Raw genomic sequence first — 27,022 nt, 5'->3', positions numbered from 1 at the left:
ATAGTGCTCAGCACGTTGTGGGGACTCAAGAAATACATAATGAGTGGATGAATGTGGAACATTTGTAGATATATCAGCCATTGAGACAGCCCAGCTACAGTGGTTGAGATCACCTACATTTATTTAAAAGCCATTTCTTAACACCAGTAAGGGCAATTTTCAAAGGTATAGGTCAGTTGTGATTTGGATATAAAATCACTTCATTAGAGTAATTATCTCATAGGGTTGTTGAAATTCAGTTAGTACATTTAAGCGCTTAGAACAGTGCCTAGCATATATAGTAAGTGCTCAGTCAAGTGTCAGCTATTATTTAACTCCACCTATTTGGGTCTTTTTGCGGGTGACAGAGCTCAACCACTGTTGTAGGCATGAAGAAGATAGAAAGGAGACAAACAGCTTCATACCTTTGAAACCAAATGCCCTTTAGGAACTGGAAGAACTGCTTATATTGCATGAACTTTTATTTTTCTGTTTGTATTTTAGTGATCGAGGGGTATGGTTGGCATGGAATTGAATTTCATCTGTCTGTGGGAGTTGTAAACAAGGTAGGTCCCAGGTTTATTTACTTTTTCCTGCTCCTTTCCTAAGCTGTTTTGTTAGTATTTTCAGTTCTACTGAACTAGAGTAGATCAGATTTGATTATTGTTTAGGGAAGCACTCTCATAGCCCCATGATGGTCTGTCATCATTGTTTATCTAATGTTGTGGACTACGTCTAGTATCTTGTTAGACTTTATTGAATGCCAAGAACCAGCACAACCAGTTAAAAATTTTGGTGGTTATAGAACAGAACCATGAATTCACACACATGCGTGTACAAACCATGATCCAGTCCGTGGAAGGCAGAAGTCTTGTATTAGAGCCATTATGTTAACCAGTTTGGGATAATGGCTAGTGACAGGCTAACTAATTCTTCTGATCACTCTAACATTCAGTAGCTTATGTGAATGGTAGACTAAATGCAACAAAGGGCCTGTTTTGACAGTAGCCAGGCCATCATGGCAATTACAAATTTTGTTACTGATGACAGAATCTGTCTATCTGCAACCATTAGAGTTTGATTTGACACAACATGCTTGTGTTCCTATCTTAAGCTCTGGGCTAAACAAAAGTACACCAGATATGGCTTGGGCTGTTATATCTGTCTTGTGTCAGATGCCCACAAAAAGCTATAGATGACAGCTTCACACAGCTCTGCAAACCTATTTCTGTCAGAACATTTCCTGTCAAAGTAAGGTAGTACTAGCTCACGTGGTTCTAGTTTTCTGTGGTCTTAGGTACCCGTTGCTCACTGGTGCAAGAAACTTGCAGCACACAGAGAATAAAGTTGATAGCCAAAAAAAAAAAAACACTACTCCCTACAATCCCCCCAACAAAGAATCCTATGAACTTGAATATAGGGTTCTGTGGGTTGATGACAGCCTTGGACTCTTGTTGCACCTGCACGTAGAACAGTAAAAGATCTGGAGACAGCTTGCTCTCAGTCACAAAGAACAGTAACCATAAATACATTGCTACAAGGAAAAACAGTTGAGTTACCTTTTTCTTTTTTTAAGTAAGCTTTATGTCCAGTGTAGGACTTGAACTCACAACCCTGAGATCAGGAGTTGCATGCTCTACCAACAAAGCCAGCCAGGTGCCCCACTGAGCTATTTTCTGTAGGAAAGGGAACCATGGTCCTTGGAATTGACACTACTGCCTAGGAAGGGTGGTAAGGAGGGTTGATGAAAGTTTAACTTCTGCAGATGAATCCCCTTCATTATCATCTAGAGACCTAAATGTCAGGGTCTGGTCTGGGTGGTCAGTCAGGAAATTCTCTTCTTTCTGTTTTCCTGCTTTTTATTGGGGTAGTAATAAACAGAAACTATTTTATGGAAATACTGTAAGAATTAATAGAAAGGAAAGAAACTAAAATTTACTGAACGCCTTCTAAGGATTAGGCATGCTACTGTAAATGGTATTAGGCATGTTATTCTTTTATTGAAATATATAAAGCTCATCGATATTATACTTTTTCAAGTCTGAGTGGATAACATCATGGATATCACCACCTTGAGCTATTTTGACCTTTATTGTAGCCATTTAGAGGAAGAAGAATTAGATATTGATACATGTACTTCATTTATGTCTGCTAGAACCTTTTATGAAGAAAAAAAATACCTACATGAGTTAGTGGAATTTTTTGTTTTTGTTTTTATCTAGAAAATAAAAACAGACTTGGTACTGATTTAGCCAAAGGCAGAAAAGGAGACTAGCAGGTCTGAAATTAGAGACACCTGTGCTGTTTTGGGAAGTTGAGACTCGACCCAGGCTTTGCTGAAGTTGGTGCAGGGGAGGTCATAGTAGGTAAATATTTTCATAGCTCAAAGCAAATGTGAATTGTGGTTGTTTATAAGTGCAGTTTCGCTTGATCTCTGTAGTTGCACATGGGTAAGTAAAATATAGTGCTGTTGTCTTGGGCAGCTTCTGCAAAAGCCCCTGAACCAATGCAAATTAATCTTCTCCAAAAATACCAAAAAATCCCCCATTTGGATGTTTTGCTGGCTGAGGGAATTGACTGTTGTCATCTTGCTGGTAAAGAAATTGTCATACATTCTTTTAAGATGATTCTAGATTTGATTTTCTGCTTTTAAATTTCCTCTTGAAATTCTTCTCTGATAGGAGGTACCATTGCTACATCTCAGGCATATGCAGTAATGTGGATCAGAATAAATTGTTACATCTCTCCTAGGTGATAGGAAATTAAGTCAGAGTATTCCTTCTGATTCCACATTTAACGTCTCCAAATCTATTGTCTTTTTACTCTTAAGATAGTAAGCTTTTGTGGTCTTAGCAAGGTTGTAGAGAGGAACCCAGTGACACAGTACTGTCCTTTATTGGGCTGAAATGGAAACATTAATATTTCTGAATCTGTGGCAATTTTCATTTTTATTTTCCTGTCTGTAGAATGAATTATTGTACTTTATCTCTTTGCTGCTTCCTTTCTTCAGTCAGAGAAACTCTAATAATGAAATTCTCCCTTCTTGCTTCAGCAAACAAATACCACTTTTTAAGAAACAGCCTTATTGATATGTGATTTATATAGTGCAAAATTTGCCTGTTTGACGTGTACAATGATTTTTAGTAAATTTGTAGAGTTGTGCAACTGTTACTACACTCAAGTGTTACAGTCCCAGCTCCCCCAAAAGATCCCTTGTAAGACTCTTAATTATAGGAAACAAACTGAGGGTTGCTGGAGGGAAGCAGGGTGGGGGGATAGGGTAACTGGGGGATGGACATGAAGGAGGCATGGGATGTAATGGGCACTAGGTATTATATGAGACTGATGAATCACTGACCTCTAGCTCTGAAACTAATACACTATATGTTAATTAATTGAATTTAAAAAAAGATCCCGTGTAAACACTACTTTCTAGCTTTATGTGTCCTCTACAAATTTTGCTAAGTTCTGCATCAGATTTAATCTTCTTCCTACAAAGCTTTCCCATTGCTTATTCCCCCCCTTATTTTTATATTAGTTGCTTATTGCAGGTCAAACATTTACCGTTTTGTCACCTTTATTCCATTTTCTTACCACTTTTAAGAAGTGTAACCTTTTTTTAAAATTCTTTTTTTTTTTTTTAAAGATTTTATTTATTTGACACAGAGAGAGCACAAGCAGGGGAAGCGGCAGGCAGAGGGAGAGGGAGAATCAGGCTCCCATGCAGAGCAGGGAGCTCGATGTGGGGCTCAATCCCAGGACCCTGGGATCATGACCTCAGCTGAAGGCAGTTGCTTAACCAACTGAGCCACCCAAAAAGTGTAACCTTTCTTGAAGAGTGGCTTTAGCTTTTATTTGAAGTTTTTTTTTTTCCTTGAAAAACTTTATAATGCTTCAGGCCTTGCAATAAAAGGCCTTGTATTGGGGTGCCTGGCTCATTTGGTTAATTGTCTGCCTTCAGCTCAGGTCATGATCCCAGGGTCCTGGGATTTAGCCCTGCATCAGGCTCCCTGCTCAGTGGGGAGTCTGCTTCTGCTTCTCCCTCTCCCTCTGCTCCTCCCCCCTGCTTGTGCACTGTCTCTCTCTCTCTCAAATAAATAAAATCTTAAAATTAATTAAAGGTAATAAAGTTTATCACAAATGGGAACAGAGCTGATTTCTAAAGCGTAAGTAGTTCTTTCCCATTCAAAGAGAGTGATAAACCATTCGAGACAATGGTAGAAACATGAAAACCTTAATGGGCAAAAGCATGACATCAGTTGAGGTTAAGTGAACAAGAATGAAAAGTATGGCAGGAAAAACTTAAAGGAAGGCAGGAGCCAGATCATAAATGGCTTGTGTGATAAGCTGAGTTTGGACTTTTTCCTGAAAGCTACAAGGAGCCACTGAAAACACAGAAATAGAGATAAGATGTGATTAAATCTCCATGTCAGAAAGATCACTTGGATAGCAAAGTGAAAGGCAAATTAAAGAGGTGACAAGTCTAGTTAGAATTCTACTGCAGTCATACAGGGGGATAAAATTATACAGGCTTCAGGGGCACCTGGGTGGCCTAGTCGTTAAGCATCTGCTTTTGGCTCAGGTCATGATCCCAGGGTCCTGGGATCGAGCCCCGCATCGGGCTCCCTGGTTCTCCCCCTCTCATTCCCCCTGCTTGTGTTCCCTCTCTTGCTGTGTCTCTCTCTGTCGAATAAATAAAATCTTAAAAAAAAACCAAACAAACAAACTATGCAGGCTTCAACCCTTAGGTACGTACCTAAGAAATACGAAAACATGCATCCACACAAAAACGTGTGCACAAATGGTCATTGCAGCATTATTTGTAAAAGCCAAAGAGTAGAAATAACCCAAATGTCCATTAACTGATACATGGATTTTTAAAATGTGGTATATCCATACAATGAAATATTATTCGTCTTTAAAAAAGAATGAACTTCTGACACCTGCTACAACATAGGTGAGCCTTGAAAACATGACGCTGAGTGAAAGAAGCCACTCACAAGGGCACATATTGTATGATTCCATTTATATGAATTGTCTAGAACAGGCAAATCCATAGAGACAGAAAGCTCTAGAGGGAAGCCAGTTGCTATGTCATGACAGCGCTCAAGCAATCCTATGTAGAGGTCCATCTGGTTAGGAACTGAGGCCTCCAGCAATAGCCAGTGAGAAACCATGGCCTGCTGCCAACAGCCATGTGAGTAAGCTTAGAAATGGATCCTCCAGCCCCAGTCAAGCCTTCAGATAACCAGGGTCCCAGCAAACATTATGAGTGCAACCTTATAGCCAGAATCACTCAGTTAAACTGCTCCCATATTCCTGAGCCACAAAAACTACATGAGATAATGTTTATTGTTTTAAGCTGCTGAGTTTTAGAATAGTTTACTATGCTGAAATAGAGACCTAATTCTCCAACAAAACTCTTAAAAGTTCGGGACGCCTGGCTTGCTCCATCGGTAGAGCATTCCACTCTGGATCTCAGAGTTATAAGTTCAAGCCCCATGTTGGGTGTAGAGATTACTTAAAAATAAAATCTTAAAAAAACCTTTCAAAAGTTAAGGGACTCCTGGGTGGCTCAGTCAGTTAAGCGGCTGCCTTTGGCTCAGGTCATGATCCTAGGGTCCTAGAATTGAGTCCCACATTGGGCTCCTTGCTCTGCAGGGAGCCTGCTTTTCTCTGCCTGCCACTCCCCCTGCTTGTGCTCTCTCTCTGAAAAATAAATAAATAAAAAAATTTAAAAAAAATAAAAAAAAAAACCTTTTAAAAGTTCAGGTGTACTAGAATATTCATTTACCTTATTTACCAGTCATCTGAACATTCATGTACAGAGAAGAATTCTCCAATTAACAAATATCTAATCTTGTATATATACACAGAGAGAAATAACCAGGTAAATGATTCCCTTAAAAAAAAAGTAATAAGAAGGAAACCAAGAATAATACAAGAGCTTTTTATTTTTATTTTTTTAAGATTTTATTTATTTGAGAGAGAGCACAAGCTGGGGGGGAGAGGCAGAAGGAGAGGGAGAAGCAGACTCCCTACTGAGCCCACTGAGCCACCCCAGCACCCTGCATTTTACATTTGCTATGTCATCTCATCTTTATAATAACCCTTTTTTTTTAAAGATTTTATTTTTTATTTATTTGAAGAGATAGAGACAGCCAGCGAGAGAGGGAACAGAAGCAGGGGGAGTGGGAGAGGAAGAAGCAGGCTCATAGCGGAGGAGCCTGATGTGGGGCTGGATCCCAGAACGGTGGGATCACGCCCTGAGCCGAAGGCAGACGCTTAACGACTGCGCCACCCAGGTGCCCCCATAACAACCCTTTAAATTAGGTACTGTTATTATCTAACCTTTAAAAACGAAGATATTAAAGCACAGAGAGATTGAGTAATTTGCTAAAAGTTACACAGATAGCAAATGGTAGAGCTGGGATTTGGTAGTGCCGGGATTTGAACCTGCACACTCTGATTCCAGAGTCTGTGTTCTTATTTATTCTGCTGTGCTGCTGCCATGGAGTCTGACGCATAGATATTTAATAAATATTGGTGGGTGAGCGAATACTCATTGTTTCTGCATACAGAGCTTTGCTTACTTGGTTCTTGCCAGTAGGATATTTGTCCTTGGGGTTATAAGGATAGGAAGATAGAGGTTTGAGTCACACTGGTCTGAAGCCCTCTCTTGCTCCATGACTTCTGCTTCTTGACTTGTTTCTTTTCTTTTTCTACATTTACCAAAGAGAATGATTTTTTTTTTAAGATTTATGTATTTATTTTAGAGAGAGGGAGAGAGAGCACGAGTGTGGGGGCAGAGGGGCAGAGAGAGAAGGAGAGAGAGAGAGAATCTAAAGCTTACTTCTCGCTGAGCGGGGAGCCCAATGCAGGGCTTGATCTCACGACCCTGAGATCACCGACCTGAGCCGAAATCAAGAGAAACCAAGAGTCAGGCGCTCAACTGACTGCACCACCCAGGCGCCTCACCAAAGAGAATGATTCTGTTATTCTGCCTTAATCCCTGGGTAATACTTACATTGAGATTCCTAACTTTTGTGTCTTGTATTATTTTCTGCCCCAACCTTTTATTTTGATGACATTTAAACCTTCAGAAACATGTAAAGAATGATACAGTGGTCACCCATATACCCTTTTGACTAAATTCATCAATTTTGAACATGTTGCCCATTTTTGTGTTCTCTTTCCACATACACATGCATACATTGAAACATTTAAGAGTTACTTGCAGACATCATGACACTTTATTCCTAATTATTTTGGCATCCATTTTCAGAGAATAAGGAGATTTCTCCTACACAACCACAGTACAGTTTTACACTCATCAACTTTAGTGTTAACATATTGTCATCTAATATACCATCTATATTGTATATTTCCTTGGTTTTAAATAATGTCTTTTTTTTTTTTTAAAGATTTTATTTATTTATTTGACAGAGATAGAGACAGCCAGCGAGAGAGGGAACACAAGCAGGGGGAGTGGGAGAGGAAGAAGCAGGCTCATAGCAGAGGAGCCTAATGTGGGGCTCGATCCCGTAATGCCGGGATCATGCCCTGAGCTGAAGGCAGACGCTTAACCGCTGTGCCACCCAGGCGCCCCTAAATAATGTCTTTTAAACCTTACTTTAAAGCTTTGAAATCTAGAATTCAGTCAAGAATTACATTGCATTTAGTTGTCCTGTCTTTTACCCCCAAAACAGTTTCTTTTCTTTCTTTTTTTTTCTTTTAAAGATTTTATTTATTCATTTGACAGAGATAGAGACAGCTAGCGAGAGAGGGAACACAAGCAGGGGGAGTGGGAGAGGGAGAAGCAGGCTCCTAGCGAAGGAGCCTCATGTGGGGCCCGATCCCATAACGCTAGGATCACGCCCTGAGCCGAAGGCAGACGCTTAACTGCTCAGCCACCCAGGCGCCCCCCCCCCCCACAAAACAGTTTCTAAAGCCCGGTTTTAGGAAGGGAGTTGTCTTTCATGACGTTGACATTTTAAGAGATGAGTTGTTTTGTAGACCATCCTTCAATTTGAATATATCTTTTTCTTCTTGCGTTGCTTCAGGATAAATATTGTGGGCAGGATGTTTTGTCTGTCTTAATGCTAAACATCAGGAGGCCCATGATGGTAGTTTCATTAATGGTGATGTAAAATCTCACGTTTGGTTAAGTTCCTGTCTGCCAGGTTTGCCCATTGTGTAGGTGCCTTTTCCCCTTTGTAATACATAATTGATTAGAGTAATACTGATTTTTTTAATATCTTTTGTACAGAAGTACCATATGGTTATCACAATAGAAATGCCGCCTAAGCAACGAACTACACAGGCTAACAGTTTTGAAAGGTTGAGTATTATGTGCAAGGTGATATGTACAAAATGGAGTTCACAGTTCCTTTAATTTGAGCTTCTTCGTAATGTGAATTTTCAAGTGCAGAGTTTAAATATAATTGAGGAAGAGCCTTGGGATGAAAATCTAGTTTTTTTGGGTCATAGGAATTTTTGTTGATAACCTTTTCATAGTTGCACTGTAGTGGAGTGTTACTATTTTTCATAGTTTTCAGACAAATTATTTCCTGCTTTTATTTATTTTTCCCATTTATTATTTTTATTTATTTATTTATTTTTTGGGTGGGGGAGGGGCAGAGGAAGGAGTGAGAATCTTAGGCAGATTCCATGCTCAGCACAGAGCAGGGCTCAATCCCTTGACCCTGAGATCATGCCCTGAGCTGAAATCAAGAGTCGGATACTCAACTGACTGAGCCATGCAGGCACCCCTCTTTTTGCTTTTAAAATCTCCTTCTCCCATCTTCTTATGTGTGCCTTGAAAGGTACAGCTCTTAGTGAGAGCTCTGGAGTTAATCTGAGTTTGAACCCTGGCTTAGCCACTTAATCACAAGGTGATCTTGAGCAGGTTATTTAACCTTTCTGTACCTCAGTATTCTCCTCTGTGTAATGGGGAAAATAATAATGCCTTCATAAGTTTGCTGCAAGGATTGAATAAGCAGTGGCTACTGTTTGTGGTCACAAGTATTTAGTAAGTATTATATGTTCTTTTCAATTTGATAAAACTTGTCACGTATTATTGATGACTTTTCCCTTAAATCTGTGCGCTAGGCATGTGTACATAAATGTATAAATGTACTTGTAGACTTTGTTCGAGGGAATATACATTTCTTCTATAATTCTCTCTGCCCTATCCTTTTTTTGTGAAACTTGGGGGAAATGGAGATAAACATTTAATGTAGAATACATGTAGAATCCATATGTTAACCTTTTATTTCTTGGATGTTTACATTTGCTGCATACCATTTTAAAAATAATACCCAGGTACTGCTTGTGCTAGGAAAAAATGGCAAGTATTCTGTCTGCTTTAGACCGTATGGTCTTCATGCTACCTTGGAAATAGTTAAATTCAAGGCACTGAGATGACTGACACCTCTACCCTGAATTGGAGGTCACAATTCATTATGTGGCAATCAGTTGGTCTAAGGAGAGCGTCAGCTAAATTTTTCAGTGGTTCTTAATGGCAAAGGTAGCGTATCTCCAGAGGGTATTTGGAAACGATGGGGGCGTTTTTGGTTGTCGCAGTGACTGTGGAGGAGGGAGGATGCACCACTGGCATTTAGTGGTCAGGGACCAAGGATAACAGTCCAAAACAAAGAATTATCCACCCCACATGCCAGTAACACTGCTTAGAGACTGAGCTACTTAAACCTAAAGACTTGGTGAATTGGTAGATACAGTTTTATTTTATCTCAGTTATTAAAAAAAAGATTATTGCTTAAGGCAGGAAGTTTTCTGAAGAAATATTTCAGAGCTGTAGTATATACTCTGTACTCTTCAAGGAGAATTAGGCCATATTCTCTCACTTAGAGAGTAAAGTATTTTCCTGAAAATTCAGAAAGTGACTATACATTGGTGGTGTTTAATCCCTAAAATTAGGAGTAGTTGAATGGTTAAAATGGTGTGATGGTTAAAAAAAATTGCTGTTTTATTTCTTTAGTAATCTGTGTATCTCCATGATTGGTAGAAATAACATAATTTATGCCTGGCATTCTAGTGATGCTTGAATATTGCTTGTATTATTATTTTTTTTTTCCTCCAAAGACCAAATGATATATTTTTTTGGCAGATCAATAAGATTATATTAGAAATGTAATTAAACTTGTTGTAGCTTGTTTCACTTGAGCCTAATGAAGTAGGGAAGATAAGTATTTCAGCTTCTAGGCAACGTTTCTCAAGGTTTTTTGGCTATGACTCATAATTAGAGACATATTTTATATTGGCACCCAATTGTATGAATAAGTATATAGATACCTGAAACAAAAATTTTATGAAATAATACCCTTACTACATGTGGTACAATCTGATAGTTTTTATTTAATTGCAAAATGTTGATCTTGGTCTCTTAAATTGATTACGTGACCAGTGTATTACAAATTGCAATTTGAAAAATACTGCTGTAGGATATATGTTCATGAGATTCAAACTCAAGCTTTAAAATTTATCCCAATTGTGACTTTTTGTTTTCTTTTTAAAATTTATTTTATAATGATAAGAATACTTAAGATGAGATCTGCCCTCTTAATAGATTTTTAAGTGTACAACACAGTAATGTTATCTGTATGTACAGTGTTGTACAGCACATCTCTAGAACTTATTCATCTTGCATAACTGAAATTTTATACCCATTGATTTGTAGCTTCCTCTTTAATCTTCTCCCTAGCCCCTGGCAACCACCATTTTTCCTTTTCTACTATGAATTTGACAACTTTTCAAAAAAAAGTTTATTTTTGTAGTAATCCGTACACTCAATGTGGGGCTCGATTTTATGACCCCCAGATCAAGACACATGCTCTTCAACTGAGCCAGTAAGGAGCCCAAGTTTGACAATTTTAGATACCTCATATAAGTGAAACTGTGGTATTTGTGGTGGTATTTGTCCTTCTGTGACTGACTGGCTTATTTTCCTTAGCATAAAGTGTTAAGGTTCATCTGTGTTATTGCATATTGCAGGATTTCCTTCTTTTTTTAGCACTGAATAATATTCCATTGTATGTACCACATTTTTTAAAATCCGTTAATCTTATTAGGTTGTTTCCACATCTTTCCTGTTGTGAGCAATGCTGCATAGACATGGTAGTGCTACTACCTCTTCAAAATCCTGACTTCACTTATTTTGGAAAAATACCCAGAAGTGGGATTGCTGGATCATATAGTAGTAGTTTTTTTTTTTTTTTTAAGATTTTATTTATTTATTTGACAGAGCTAGAGACAGCCAGCGAGAGAGGGAACACAAGCAGGGGGAGTGGGAGAGGAAGAAGCAGGCTCACAGCAGAGGAGCCTGATGTGGGGCTCGATCCCAGAACGCTGGGATCACACCCTGAGCCGAAGGCAGACGCTTAACCACTGTGCCACCCAGGCGCCCCCATATAGTAGTTTTATTTTTAATTTTTTTGAGGAAATTCCATGCTGTTTTCACGACAGCTACCATTTTGCATTCCCACCAAGAGTGTACAAGTGTTCCAGTTTCTCTACATCCTTGTCAGCATTTGTTGTCTTTCGTTTTCTTGATAATAGACATCCTTACAGGTATGAGGTGATAACTCGTTGTGGTTTGTGCTATTCTTTGGAGAACTGTCTATTCAAGTCCTTTGCCTGTTTTTATGTTGGGTTATTAGGTTTTTTGCTATTGAGTTGTAGGAGTTCCTAATATATTTTGGTGATTAACTCCTTATCAGATATGTGGTTTACAAATACTTTATTCTCATTCTGTAGCTTGCCTTTTTCCTCTATTGTTTCCTTTGCTGTACAGAAGCTTTTTTTTTTTTTTTTAAGATTTTATTTATTTATCCGACAGAGATAGAGACAGCCAGCAAGAGAGGGAACACAAGCAGGGGAAGTGGGAGAGGAAGAAGCAGGCTCATAGCGGAGGAGCCTGATGTGGGGCTCGATCCCACAATGCCGGAATCATGCTGTGAGCTGAAAGCAGATGTCCAACCACTGTGCCACCCAGGCGCCCCTGTGCAGAAGCTTTTTACTTTGGTATAGTCCAAATTGGTCTATTTTTGCTTTTGTTACCTGTGCTTTTGGTATCATATCTGTGAAGTCATTGCCATGACTAATGTCATGAAGCTTTCCCCCTATGTTTTCTTCTAGGAGTTTTACAGTTTCAGGTCTTTCATTTAAGTCTTTAATCCACTTTGATTTGATTTGATGTACGGCGTAAGATGAGGGTCCAAATTTTTTTTTTTTTTTAAAGGTGATCTTGTTTTTGTTTTTCTTTTCTTTCTTTCTTTCTTTTTATTTAAGATTTTATTTATTTATTTGAGAGAGAGAAAGTGTGCCAGTCGGGAGTCCAATGCAGGGCTATATCCCAGGACCCTGGGATCATGACCTGAACCCAAGGCAGATGCTTAACCGACTGAGACACCCAGGCGTTCCTAAATTCATTCTTTTGCATGTGGATATCTAGTTTTCTTGAAATCAGGAAATATAATGCCTCCAGCTTTGTTCTTTTTCGAGATTGTTTTGGCTCTATGGAATTTTTTGTTTTATATGGATTTTAGACTTGATTTTTTTTTCTGTTTCTGTGAGAAATACTATTGGGATTTTGATAGGGATTTCGTTTGATCTGTTAATCGATTTGGGTAGTATGGACATTTTAATAATATTAAGTCTTCCAATCCACAAACATGGGATGACTTTCCGTTCATTTGTGTCTTTAATTTCTTTCATCAAGGTTTTACAGTTTTCAGAGAACAAGTCTTCTACTTCCTTAAATTTTTTCCTTAGTATTTTATTCTTTCTGATGCTGTTGTAGATGGGATTCCTTTACTAAATTCCTTTTTAGACAGTTCGTTTATTAGTATATGTTGATTTTGTATCCTGTAACTTTACTGAATTCATTTACTGGTTCTGACAGTATTTTTTGTAGAGTCTTTGGGGTTTTCTGTGTATAAGATCATGTTGTGTCTGCAACGGGGACAATTTTGCTTCTTCCTTTCTGATTTGGATGCTATTTATTTATTTATTTATTTATTTATTTATTTATTTTCTCTTGCTGAATTGCTCTGGTTAGGACTTCCAGTATGTTAAGTAAAAGTGGTGAGAGTATGCATCACTAACTTGTTATTGATCTTGGTAGAAAAGCTTCAGTATTTTACCATAGAGTGTGATGGGTTTTTGTGTATGGTGTTTTTTATGTTGAGGTCATTTCCTTTTATTCTTAGTTGTTGAGAGTTTTTATCATGAAAGAGTGTTGGATTTCATCAGATGCTTTTTCTGCATCTATTGAGATGATCATGTGGGTTTTTTGCTTTGTTCGTTTTTGGTCTTTTTAGAGGTTTATTTATTTATTTTTAGAGTGAGAGAGCCTGTATGTGAGCAGGGGGAGGGGCAGAGGGAGAGGGAAAAAGCAGACTCCTTGCTGGTTGGGGAGCCTGACATGGGACTGGATCCCAGGACCCTGAGATCATATCCTGAGCCAAAAATCAAGAGTTGGATGCTTTAACTGACTGAGCCACCCAGGCACCCCGAGATGATCATGTGGTTTTTACCCTTCATTCTGTTAATGTAGTCCATCATATTGTATAGTTTGCATATGTTGAACTATCTTTGCATCGCAGGGATAAGCAAGTGTGACTATTTCTGACTATCTGCTCCACTATTGCCCTTGGCTAAGCCACCCTCACCTCTCTCTTGGACTTCTCCAGTAGCATCCTAATTGTACTCCGGGTTTCCTCTCATGCTTTGTTCCCATCCAGCGCTGTCCTCCTTTCTGCTGTCTAAATGATGGTTTAAAATGCTCCCTGTTGTTTTTTTGCTACAAATTTAGCCTATGTGATTTAAAAAGGTTTATAGAATATTTTAATAAAAATTTAAAAATAAAAAGTTAAAATAATAATCACTGACCTCAGGTATCTAGAACAAGTTACACCCGGGAACTTTCTTGCTCAGTAGTATTGAGGCCTAAACAGAATCTCTTAACTCTGTTTCATTTCCTCTCTGTACAATCCTGCTATAATATTCCAGTGCATTGCCTGGCCTGTTTTATTGAGCTGCTCTTCCTTTCAGATTGCCAGAAATGATAGCAGGTCTGGATTTTGTTGTAACTTTTTTTGGTAAGCCAATATGAGGAAGGATTTGGCATTTTAAAAGACTGGGATTCCTGGCTGGCTCAGTTGGAAGAACATGCAACTCTTGATCTTGGGGTCATGAGTTCCAGCCCCACGTCGGGTGTAGAGATTCTTAAGTAAAACTTAAGAAAAAAATAAATAAAAGAGAAAGGACAAGATAGTGTCCTGAACCAAATACCACAGAATCTTTCTCACCTATTTTATTATTTATTTACAGAAATGGAATGTGCTAGTATGGAAATACTGAATTGGAAGTCAGGAGGCCAGGGTTCTCCTCTTGCCTTTGCCACTAATTTGCTGACTTTGAGGAAATTGCTTATAACTCTTCTGAGCTTTTACTTTCTTCATCATCTGAAATCATTGGATATTCTAGGTTTCCTCAAACCCTAAAATTCAGCAATTCTGCCATCTTTTTGACAGGGTTTTGAGACAAAGGAAGTCTTTCTCTATTTTGCCATGCTGATTTTCTCCCATTTGTTGTAGTCTGAATACCTAGAAAAAGGAAAATAAATTTTAATCTGTCATACTCAGTTATTGTGATAAGTAATTCCAGAATTGTGATTATAAAAATAGTCTTGACATATAATAAAGTACTATGCAGTTGACAAATGATTATGTACCACCGTGGGGGTGAAAAAATGTAGATAAGCAGTCCTTTCCTGAGTACTTTCTGCAAAATGCTCTGTCTCAAGATCCACGTTGGAGAACTTTTGGGGCTGTGCTTTTCTGTGCTTTCCTTTGCTTTCCTTGAGTTGCAAGACTAGTTTCTTGCAGTATTCTCTTTGTATTATGTTTTGTGCCTTGAGTGTGTGTAATTCAGCCAGAGGTAGTAAAGCTGGGGAATGCATTGCTTTGAGGGTTGGAAACTTTCCTCTTTTTTTTTTTTTTTTTTAAAGATTTTATTTATTTATTTGACAGAGATAGAGACAGCCAGTGAGAGAGGGAACACAAGCAGGGGGAGTGGGAGAGGAAGAAGCAGGTCATAGTGGAGGAGCCTGATGTGGGACTCGATCCCGTAACGCCGGGATCACGCCCTGAGCCGAAGGCAGACACTTAACTGCTGTGCCACCCAGGCGCCCCGGAAACCTTCCTCTTTCATCCCAAAGCAGTTTTGCGGGGAGATTAAGCACCAGAAAAGATAAGGTTACCAAAGTTATGGCTGCCTTGTTTGTGAGTTGGGCCCCTGGTGTCATGGAGGGAGCTACGTTTTCCTTATTACACATTTTGTTCTTCCCTAGACATGGTAGCTCTTTCTCTGAGATGCTGGTAAGCTGTCTTGTGACTAAATTTGCTTTCAGGTTTTTGGGAGCATTGGCAGACATCTGTTAAAGCCCTGTGAGAATAGGCAAAACAAGGCTCTGGTGTTTTAATTGGGCAGAGTTGTTCAGTGGCCCTTAGACTCTTCGGGCTTTTTCTCAGCACTATTTGTTAAAGGCTTTTTAAAAATCTCATTTGGTAAAAGAGATAGAACATTTGCCCTAAACTCTATGAGCTGCTTCAGTCCAGTGAGGCACTTGGCATTGCAGGGCATTGTGTTCTGGGGCATTGTGTTCAGCTCATGCCTTTGTACTCATGGCCTGATTACCGTCAGCCTTTTTCAAAAGAAAGAATAGTGATGTGCATACTGCGTGGCTATATAACTAATGAACTGAGTTTTGGGCAAATATAATTGTAATATCAAAGGAGCTAATGGTATTCATATGTTGTTAGGTAGGTTTTACCCCTCATTTGTGAACAAATTTTGCCTTTTTCTAAGGGAGTCTAAGTTAGACTGCCTTCCGTAATAGTAAAGAAATGTGTGTGTGTGTGTGTGTGTGTGTGTGCGTGTAACAGTTAAAAGTTCTATTCAGTGGCTAATTGAAGGAAATGACCCGAAGAAATTTTTTAGACTAAGAATATATTGATGAATTTCTCTACAGAAAGTAGATGAGCGGTTGCTGGGGCTGGAAGAGGAGAATAATGGGGAGTGACTACTAATGGGTATGGAGTTTCTTTTTAGGGTGATGAAAATGTTCTGGAATTGTACACTTTAAAAGGTGAATTAATGGTATGTGATTTATATCCCCCAAAACTGTTATGTAAAAAAGAAAGGGCTAAATTATTTGTCTAAGATAGTTACCTCCTTTGTTGAGTAGAACAGTATGAAAAATTTTTAAAAAGGTTTTCATTTTTAAGTAATCTCTACACCCAACATGGGGTTTGAACTTAACAACCCTGAGATCAAGAGTTGCATGCTCTACCAAATAAACAAGCTAGGAGCCCCAGATCAGTATGAAAATCTGAAACATGGGGTATCTAATTTCTTTCTTTTTTTTTTTAAGATTTTAAAAAATTTTTTATTTGAGAGAGAGAGGGAGCAAGCAAATGAGAGAGAGAGAGCATGAGCAAGGGGAGGGGCAGAGGGAGAGGGATAAGCAGACTCCCCACTGAGCAGGTTGCTACACCCAGCATGAGGAGGCTTGATCCATGACCTGATCTGAAGGCAGATGGTTAACCGACTGAGCCACCCAGGAGTCCTGGCGATGCCTTTATTAAATTACTGTATGTCATCATTTTCCTAAAGGCTTATGCCAACTTGAAAATCATAATTATAAAGAAAAAATTTTGTTTGTTGAAAGATTGAATGTGAAATTTAAAATTCTGTAGTATATGACTTTATGGGTGAACACAAGAAAGGAATAAGTTGTATACTGCATATCTGTAATCTAGAAATAGAAATATTACAAAGAGCCCATTTGTTTAATAAAACTGTTAAAATTGGGTCTTTCTTAAATAATAAGATACTATTTCAAACACTTAAATTTGTGCGAATTTCATAAAGTCTAATAGTACCAATTGTTAAGGCCATGGGGAAAAGAAACCCTAATACACTGTTGAAGGATGTGTAATTTTTGGCAAGATTTTTTGAGGTATATATACCCTACAGAGGAGCCTTGGATTTTTTTTTTTTTAACATTTTATTTATTTATTTGAGAGAGAGATACAGAGATAGAGCACAAGCAAGGAGGAGAGGGAGAAGCAGGCTCCCCCTGAGCAGGGAGCCAGATGCTGGGCTCAATCCCAGGACCCTGGGATCATGACCTGAACTGAAGGCAGACGCTTAACTGACTGAGCCACCCAGGTGCCCTGTGCCTTGGATTGATACAGCAGGAAACATGTACTAGCATTTTTATTTGTTATATTTGTAATAGGAAAAATTTGGAAACCAACTGTAGAGGAATGGATAAGCAGCAGTAGTATTTTAATGCAATTATTACTATAACACAGAATGGACAAATCAGGTTTGTGTGTGTCTACCATAGATAAATCCTGGAAACATTATGTTGAGGAAAAAAAAGGTGTAAAAAGTTGAACGTGATACCACTTATGAATATTAAAAACAAAACAATGCTGTGTTGTCTATGGATCCATACATGTATGCTGCAAAACAATTATTATTTTTAAAGATTTATTTGAGTGAGTGGGAGGGGCGGAGGGATAGGGGCTGAGGGAGAGGGAGAGAGAATTCCAAGCAGACCCTGTGCTGAGCATGGAACCCGACGTGGGGCTTGATCCCAGGACCCTGAGATTGCGATTTGAGCTGAAACCGAGAGTTGGATGCTCAACTACTGTCACCACGTGCCCCTGCAAAATTATTATTAAAAACCCATGGATTAGAAAAAGATACATTAATTTCACTAGGATTTTTACTTCTGAAAGGGGAGAGAGAGGACAGTGGAATGAGCAGGGAACCAACTAACTTGCAATTTTCTATTTCATAAAAAAACTGAAGCAAAAATGGCAATATGTGATAATTGTTATATTTGGGTTATGTTATTTCACTTTTCTGAATTTTAAATTCTTTCGTAACTAAAAATGAAAGGAAAAGTGAAAACATCTTATGGCATTGGTTTTTAAAAAACCAATCGGTTATACATTTTTCCTCAGATATTTTTGTATTTACTGTCATAGAAATAATTCATCCTAAAGGTCATGAACATTAGTTTTTGAAGAAGTGCAGTGTAAGTGCTGTGGATTATATCATATTTTTATTTTAAAATCCTCACATCCATTTTTTTTCTTGATTGAAAAATGTTTGATCAATGCAAGAATACATTGTGTTATTGGCATGATTGAGTTCTTATTAAACATACACAGGTTTTTATGTTTTATAGTTAGGACTTAGGTTTTCCTCTCTGTGAGCACCTGTGTCTTTTGATGGTGATATGAGAATGCTGCCAGCAAGTGTGCCCTTCAGATTCTTTTACACACTTTGATTCTAAAGAAGGGTATAGACTAGTATAGTGTTGGCAGTCACTTAAAAAATTGATGACTTTAAAGTTTATTGCTGTTAATATTTTTAATATTTATTGTTTATAATAAGAAAGTATAAATTACCATATGGAAGTGTGCTTTTGAAGAGCTTCTTGGAATAGAACTTTTCAGAACTGAACAGTGGCATGAGGGATGATATTTATTTTAGCTACTCATCTTAAACAAATCTTAGCACAAGATAGGCATGTCTTTAAAAGACTTGGGGATTCCTTAGTATTTATCTTTTAAAGAACAGACTTGGCTCTGAATATTCTCCTGAATACTATCAGTTTCCTTTCTGTCTTTCTTAGGGGAAAGGATGTTACTAGGGTCTCTTCTGTTTACTCTGGAAAATGTTCCCTTCCTAGTTTCCTTTTTTCCCAAGAAATGATTGAGTTTTAATATTTTATTTACTTTATTTATTTATTTTAAAGATTTTATTTATTTATTTGACACAGAGAGAGCACAGCAAAGGGGAGTGGCAGGCAGAGGGAGAGGGAGAAGCAGACTCCCTGCTGATCGGGGAGCCCAATATGGGGCTCCATTCGAGGACCCTGGGATCATGAGCTGAGCGGAAGGCAGACACTTAACCGACTGAGCCACCCAGGTGCCCCTGATATTTTAGATTGAGCTTTCAAGTTAGACTTTCCTCTAGAGCAGTGGTTTTTTTTTTAATTGACATTAATTGGCATTAGTATTATATTAGTTTCAAGTGCACAGCATAATGAGTTGATAATTTGCATATGTTTTAAAATGATCACTACAGTAAGTCTAGATAACATCCATGACCATACATAGTTATAGTATTTTTTTCTTGTGATGAGAACTTTTAAGATTTACTCTCTTAGTAACTTTCAAATATGTAATACGGTATTATTAACTGTAGTTACCATGCTGTACTTTACATCCCATGAGTTATTTCATAACTGGAAGTTTGTGCTTTTTGACCCTCTTAACTCGTTTGTCTCCCCCCACCCCCCGCAGCCACCAATTTGTTCTCTGTATCTATTAGCTCCTTTAAAAAAATTTTTTTTTAAGTAGGCTCCATGCCCAACGGGGTCTTGAACTCATGACTCTGAGATCAAGACCTGAGCTGAGATCAAGAGTCAGCTGCTCAGGGGCGCCTGGGTGGCTCAGTCCTTAAGTGTCTGCCTTCCGCTCAGGTCATGATCCCAGGGTCCTGGAATTGAGCCCCACATCGGGCTCCCTGCTCGGTGGGAAGCCCACTTCTCCTGCTCCCACTCCCTCTGCTTGTGTTCCCTCTCTCGCTGCCTCTCTCTGTGTCTCTCTCTCTGTCAAATAAATAAATAAAATCTTAAAAAAAAAAAAAAGTCAGCTGCTCAACTGACTGAGCCACCCAGGCGCCCCTCTCCTTTTAAAATTAAAAAAAAAAATTAGATTCTCTCTCTCTCTCTCTCTCTCAAATAAATAAATAAAATCTTTAAAAAATAAACTTAAAAATTTTCTTAGATTCCACCAGTAAGTGAGATCAAATGATATTTGTCTTTCTGTCTTATTTCACTTAGCATAATGCCTTCAAGGTCCGTCCATGTTGTTGCAGATGACAAGATTTCATTCTTTTTTATGGCTGAATAGTATTCGTGTGTGTGTGTGTGTGTGTGTGTGTGTGTGTGTGTATGTGTGTATCACATGTTCTTTATCCATTGGTCGACATGTGTTTCTGTGTCTTGGTTATTGCAGATAATGCTGCAGTGAACACGGACATGCATATATCTTTTTGAGTTAGTGTGTTCATTTTCTTTGGATCAATACCCAGAAGTAGAATTGTTGGATCATATGGTAGTTCTATTTTTTAATTTTTTAAGGAATCTCCATACTGTTTTCCCTAATGACTACATCAGTTTACATTTGCACCAACAGTGCCCAAGCATTCCCTCTTCTCCGCATCCTTGCGAACACTTGTTTTTTCTTGTTTTTTTGATAATAGCCATCCTAACAGTGTGAAGTTATATCTCATTGTGGTTTTGATTTGCATTTTCCTGATGATAAGTGATGTTGAGCTTTTTTTTTTTTAATGTACCTGTTGGCCCTTTATATATCTTCTTTGGAAAAATGTCTATTCAGAGTCTCTGCCCATATTTTTAAAGATTTTATTTATTCATTTGAGAGAGAGAGAGTGAAAGTGTGAGCAGGAGGGAGAGGGAGAGGGAATCTGAAGCAGACTCTGCACTGAGTGCAGAGCCTGATGGGGGGCTCGATCCACAATGGCGAGATCATGACCTGAGCCGAAACCAGGAGTTGGGTGCTCAACTGACTGTGCCACCCAGGCTCCCCCCATGCCCATTTTTTAGTTCAATTTTTTTTTTTAGCTGATTGTGTTCTTTATATATTTTGTATTAACCCCTTGTAAAAATACATGATTTGCAATGATTTTCTCCCTTTCAGCAGATTGCCTTTTCATTTTATTGATGGTTTCCTTTGCTGTGCAGAAGCTTTTTCATTTGACGTAGTTCTGTGTGTTTGTTTTTGCTCTTATTGCCTCTGCTTTTGCTGTCAAATCCAAAAAATCATTGTCAAGACCGATGTGAAGGAGTTTACTGCCTCTGTTTTCTTCTAGGAGTTTTATGTATTCAGGTCTTAATCAAGTGTTGATTCCATTTTAGGTAAATTCATGTATATGGTGTAAAATAGTGGTTCAGTTTCATTGGTTTGCATGTGGCTGTCTGGTTTTCCCAGTGCCATTTATTGAAGAGACTTTTCTTTCCTCACTGTATATTGTTGGCTCCTTTAGAGCAGTGTTTTGGGGCTAGGGTATGTGGGTAGGGCTGAGTTGTACTATTGAAAAGATCATGAACTCTGAGGAGTTTTTCAGGGCTGTAACTTAAAGAAATCAGTTTTATGTTGAACAGGGATTTTCTGTCCCTGCTCTTTCCTTTTCTGTCTAGCTTTTGAAGTCATATCAGAAATGGGTAGTACCCTGGAGATGTCTAGAAGTGTTTCCACAAACATGCCATGTTTGGGGCCAAGATGGTATTTTTTTATGTATTTATTTTGCTGCATATAATCATTATCAACTAAAATCACTAATGTCTACTATGTACATAACGTTCTTTAAAGATGTTCTCTTTCCCATTCCAAAATCAGGTCCTTCAAGTTGGAAACATACTCATGTCAGGAATGTTTGGGCTTCTCAGCTGTAGTCTTCTGTTCTGTTTCATTATGATTTTAATGGTGACAGAAAACAAACTACTTTAGTTGACTGTTATATTGGAGTTTTTTTCCCCCAGTAGACAATTTTGTATTTTTAAAGATACACTTGACACATTGGAGGTAGGGATCTGTTGGTGTGCATGGAAAATTTGTGTAATCTCCTCAAACCCCATTTTTGGAATAATTTGAAGTTGAAGCCAAAGCCTGATTTGGGAACATAGTTCTCTTCTTAAAGGAGTAATCTAAGGAATTCCAGATTAATACCATCATTTAGAATCTCTTGGATTGTTCTGCTGAAAGTTGAGGAAAGTAAATTTATAGTATAGATGGAAAACTTATGCCATAAAAGGTTTATCAGCATTCACCTGAAAGTTACTGAGATCCATAACTTATCAAACAGTACCTTTTTTCTTTATTATTATTTTTTAAGATTTTATGTATTTTAGAAAGAGAAATAGAGAGCATGAATGGGGAGAGGGGTAGAAGGAGAGGAAGAGGGAGAATCCCAAGCAGAATCCGTGCTGAGCGCAGAGCCTGACATGGGGCTCGATGCCAGGACCTGAGCTGAAATCAAGAGTCAGATGCTTAACCAACTGAGCTGCCCAGGTGCCCCTTTTCTTTTTTTTTAATTAGATCTATATGTGTTGCTGGGATGCTATATGAGAATTATACAAAATAATATCACTGGATTGTAATGTATTTAAATTAGAAAAAATTGCTTAAAAATAATATTTGTTGATTTCTTACTCTGTGTCAGCACTGTTATGAGTACTTCTCATGTATTATCTCATCTAATCCTCACAGTAAGTCTGAGAGTTGTTATCCTCATGAGGATTAGTAATTAAACTAAGGTCACATAGTCTGGTAAGTAGTCGTGTAGGCATGTAAAATCAGGCTCTTTAACTAAAGTACTTATGCTCTTCTTCACCATAGTGGCTTAATAAAGTTACTATAGATTGTTTATATCACCTGGAAAACAATTAATTTTAAAAATTGGACTACTTTTTTTTTTTTTNTATTTGACAGAGATAGAGACAGCCAGCGAGAGAGGGAACACAAGCAGGGGGAGTGGGAGAGGAAGAAGCAGGCTCACAGCAGAGGAGCCTGATGTGGGGCTCGATCCCAGAAGACCGGGATCACGCCCTGAGCCGAAGGCAGACGCTTAACCGCTGTGCCACCCAGGCGCCCCCAAAAATTGGACTATTAAAGAGGAATACTTTCTCAGTTTACTGTAAGGTGAATATAATATTTTTGTGAAAAATATTTGAATATATCCCAAAGTATCTAAGTCAAGCATTTAAATTTCATCTTAGAACTTTGACTTATATAGATCTGTATGAGGTAACTAATTAAATTCTACCAGTATTTAGCGAGCAACTGAGCATCTTCTGTGTACAAGGAACTGGGCAAGATGGAGAAGTAAATTAACATTTATTGAACACCTGTTATATTTCAGTTGGTTTTAGATTACTTTATATCGTCATCTCATTAATCTGTACAGTAATTCTGCTAGATTGGTGTTCTCATTTTATAGCATAGGAAATTTAGGCATAGAGAATTTAAACTCTCGTAACCTAAATGGCAATTGTAGAATTTGAACCCAAGTCTGCCTGACAAAAAGACCTATGCTGCTTTTCTGACTCGTCTGTGCTTTCTTGTGTGTAAATTTAAGATGTGTTCCCTGTTTCTAGGAGTGTATAATCTAGTGTAGGGTTCACAGAGTGGATTCTACAGGTGGGCTGGTGGAAGTCCCTGATTCTCTTTCAGGAAGTCACAAGTTCAAAACGATTTTTATAATAATATTAAGATGTTATTGCTCATTTTACTGTGTTCATATATACACTGATGATGCAAAACCAGTGGTGGGAAAGATTGCAGGCACCTTAACATGAATTGAGGGAGTGGCACCAAACTGCACTCAAGAGTCATTGCATTTTTTTACCGCCATTCACTTGCAGTGTGAGAAAAAAGTAGTTTCACTTACCGATGTGCTTGATGCAGCAATAAAAACTTTTATTTTATTTTATGAAATTTGGACCCTCTAGTGTACATTTTTTTTAAAAAAAATTGAGCTATAAATTGCACATATACATAAGTCACACATTGTGCACTTTTTAAAAAAAGATTTTATTTTTAAGTGATCTCTACACCCAGCGTGAGGCTTGAACTCACAACCCAATGATCAAGAATCACATGCTTTACTGACTGAGCCAGCCAGGTGCCCTGATACATTTTTAAAAGTGTACAATTCAGTGGTTTTTATCATATTATGGGGCTGTGCAGCTATTACTACTATCCAGTTCCAGAACATTTTCTTGTTCTGTTTTCTTTTCTTTTTTTTTTTTTAAGATTTTATTTATTTATTTGAGAGACACAGAACACGAGCAGGGGGGAGGGGTAGAGAGAGGGAGAAGCAGGCTCCCCACTGAGCAGGGAGCCCGATGCAGGACTTGATCCCAGGACCCTGGGATCATGACCTGGTCAGATGCTAGCCGACTGAGCCACCCAGGCGCCCTGGCTCCAGAACATTTTCATCACCCCAGAAAGAAGCCCTATACTTATTGGCAGTTATTACCCATCTCCCCTCCCCATCCTCCCAGCACCAGGTAACCACTAATCTACTTTATGTCTCTGTGAATTTTCCTATTTTGTGTTATTCCAGATAAGTGAGTACATTTTCTTGAATAAATATTTCTTTACTTGCCATGCCTTCAGGGCCATCCAGAGATGTAGTTTTTTTGTTTCTGTTTTGAGAAGAGTGCGAGTGGGTGTGGGGGAAGGGACAGAAGGGGAGGGAGAGAGTGAATCTTAAGCAGGCTCCACGCTCAGCTCAGAGCCTAACTCAGGGCTCCATATCCCAACCCTGAGATCATGACCTGAGCCAAAATCAAGAGTCGGTTGGTTAACCTACTGAGCCACCTAAGTGCTCCAAGATGTAGAAATTAAAAAAAAAAAAAAAGGTAGTTTCCCCATTTAGGGGCACCTGGCTGGCTCAGTCAGTGGAACATGCGACTCTTAATCTTGGGGTTGTAAATTCAAGCCTCACATTGGGTGTAGACATTACTTAAAAATAATAAAATCTTTGAAAAAAAGTTTCACCATTTAAATGGGATAGTACAACATGTAGTCTTTTGTGTCTGGCTTCTTTCACTTAGGGTAATGTTTTCAAGGTTCATCCACGTTGTAGCAGCTACTTTATTCCTTAAAAAAAAAAACAGCTTTATTGAGATATATAATTCAAGTGCCATACAGGTCACCCATTTTAAGTGTACAATTCAGTCATTTTTGGTATATTCACAGATATGTGCAACCATTACGACAGTCAATTTTAGAACATTTCCATCACCTCAAAAGAAACGTGTACCATTTAGTTACCATGATCTCCCAGTCTTTCCCTTACCTCCCCTTTTCCAAATAAAGAACCACTAATTTATTTTGATAGATTTCCTTATTCTGCACTTTCATATGAATGGAATCATATATGATTTCATACATTTTCAGTTTCTCCACATCCTTACAATCTCTCTTTTAGGTTTAGCTTTCCTAGTGGGTGTGGAGTGGTTTTATTTCGTATTCCCTAATGACTAATGATGTTGAACATTTTTTTTAAGTGCTTATTGGTTATTTATATACTTTCTGTGGAGAAGTGTATAATCAAATCGTTTGCCCATTTTTAAATTGGGTTGTCTTTTGTTGAGTTCTAAGAGTTCTTTATATATTCAGAGTATTAATACCTTATCAGATAAATACTTTGTAAACATTTTCTCCTTTTCTTGTAGGTTTTCATTTTCACTTCTTGATGGTATCATTTGATATACAAAATTTTAAAATTTTGATGGTTCAGTTTTTAGTTTTTGCCCTTTGGTTTTGGTTTAGGTATAGCTAAGAAACTATTGTCTACTTGAAGGTCATGAAGATTTACACCTGTTTTCTTGTAAGAGTTTTTTACATTTGATCCATTTTGAGTTAATGTTTTATATGGTGTGAGATGGGGGTTCAGCTTCATTTTTTTCATGTGGATATCTGATTGTCCCAGCACCATTTGTTGAAAAGATTATTTTCTCCCATTGAATTGTTTTGACATTAATTGTTCATCAGTCTGATCTAGTTGAGCTGGAGTAATTTTTTAGGCTAACGGTTTGTTCTGACCCCAGAAGAGGCTTTCAGCTGTCTCTTCCCTGGTTCTTACTAGTGAGCTACCTGGCCTGCAGTTTAGCTTGTTGCTTCTGATTAAGAGGAGCTATTTTTTGAGAACCCCTTTAGTCCTTAATTTCTTCGCAGTCTCAAATAAAGTCAGCTCTTCTGTGGAGAGCATTGGAACTTTCTTTTCCTTTCCTTTTCTTTTTTTCTTTTCCTTCCCTTCTAGATTTTAAGTAATCTCTACATCCAGTATAGGGGTCAGTCTCACAACCTCAAGATCAAGTGTTGCATGCTCTACTGACAGAGCCAGACAGGCACCCCAGGAACTTTCTTTTCTTATGGACTCTCTCTTCCCTGGACAAAACCTCTGAGTTATTAGTCTGGCTCTTGGCCAGGGTGGTAGCTTTTGGTCTTCTTGGCTTGTTTCTCCTGGCATGGAACCTTTGCCTTATGAGCTGGGGAGGATATGATCAAGGCCCCAGTATTCTTGGACTGCTGCACCTTGGATAGAGCCTCTGTTCTATGGATGGAGGCTGGGTGGAGGAGGAGCCTGTGATCTTCTCTTCCCACTTAGCAGGAATTTAGCCTCTTCACCTTGGGTTGTGGGAGATGAGAAGTGCTGGTAGCCTGCTCCTTCTGGTGATTGATTGGGAGCTGAGGAGAGAAGAAATGCTTTTTTAGCATTCCACCCACCTGGAGTGAAGCTTCCATGAAGCTGTGGAGTGGATCATGGCTCACATTCCTCAGATGTTCACTGTTACTGAGTTTTAGTAGACTCTCTTGAATCTACTTCTTTTTTTGCTATATGACTTTAGGGCCATTTCCAGAGACTTAAAAAAAATTTTTTTTTTTCAGCAGCTTTGTTTGTTTTCCAGGGGAGTATGTCCAGGGAGCCCCTTATGCTAAGATTCCAGAAGTGGAACTCTATCATTTACATCTTGTAACTTTCTAGTTGGGATTAATCCAACTTAATTTCAATAGTATACAACAACAACTTTGCTCCTGTATAGCTCTGTTCTCCTCCTTCCTTTTGCTGTTATTGACACAGATTACATCTTTATACATTATGTACTTACCAACCCAGATTTGTAATTCTTTATGCAGTTGTCTTTTCAGACAGGGGAAAGAAAAAAATAATTGATATTGTCTTTTCTATTTATATGTAGTTTCCTTTATCATTGCTCTTTATTTCTTCATGTGGATTTGAGTTACTCTTTAGTGTCTTCTCTTAAACACTTTTAGTATTTATTGTAAGGTAGGTCTGCAAGCTACAAATTGTCTCAGTTTTGTTTTTCTCAGAATGT

At 38.3% G+C, this 27,022-nt stretch overlaps 1 protein-coding gene across 3 annotated transcripts in view; it reads left to right on the top strand.

Moving 5' to 3' along the window:
• Nucleotides 1-273: 273 nt before the first annotated feature.
• The window catches only part of MRTFA (myocardin related transcription factor A), a 160,468-nt gene continuing 133,719 nt past the window's right edge, over nt 274-27,022 (top strand). Inside the window, exons 1-2 of one of the 3 annotated variants that reach the window (XM_034644540.1) lie at nt 274-280; nt 484-545. In XM_034644540.1, the coding sequence (XP_034500431.1) occupies nt 280; nt 484-545 (63 nt within the window). In that variant the 5' untranslated portion in view covers nt 274-279. Of the gene's footprint in view, nt 281-372; nt 546-27,022 lie in introns of those variants that run through there. The other 2 variants (XM_034644539.1, XM_034644538.1) reach the window with 2 other exon arrangements.

This window comes from Ailuropoda melanoleuca, chromosome 15 (genome assembly GCF_002007445.2).
Source record: "Ailuropoda melanoleuca isolate Jingjing chromosome 15, ASM200744v2, whole genome shotgun sequence".
Lineage (NCBI taxonomy): Eukaryota > Metazoa > Chordata > Mammalia > Carnivora > Ursidae > Ailuropoda > Ailuropoda melanoleuca.
Note: the sequence above shows the minus strand (reverse complement) of the source record. Positions and strands in the feature narration are given on the sequence as shown.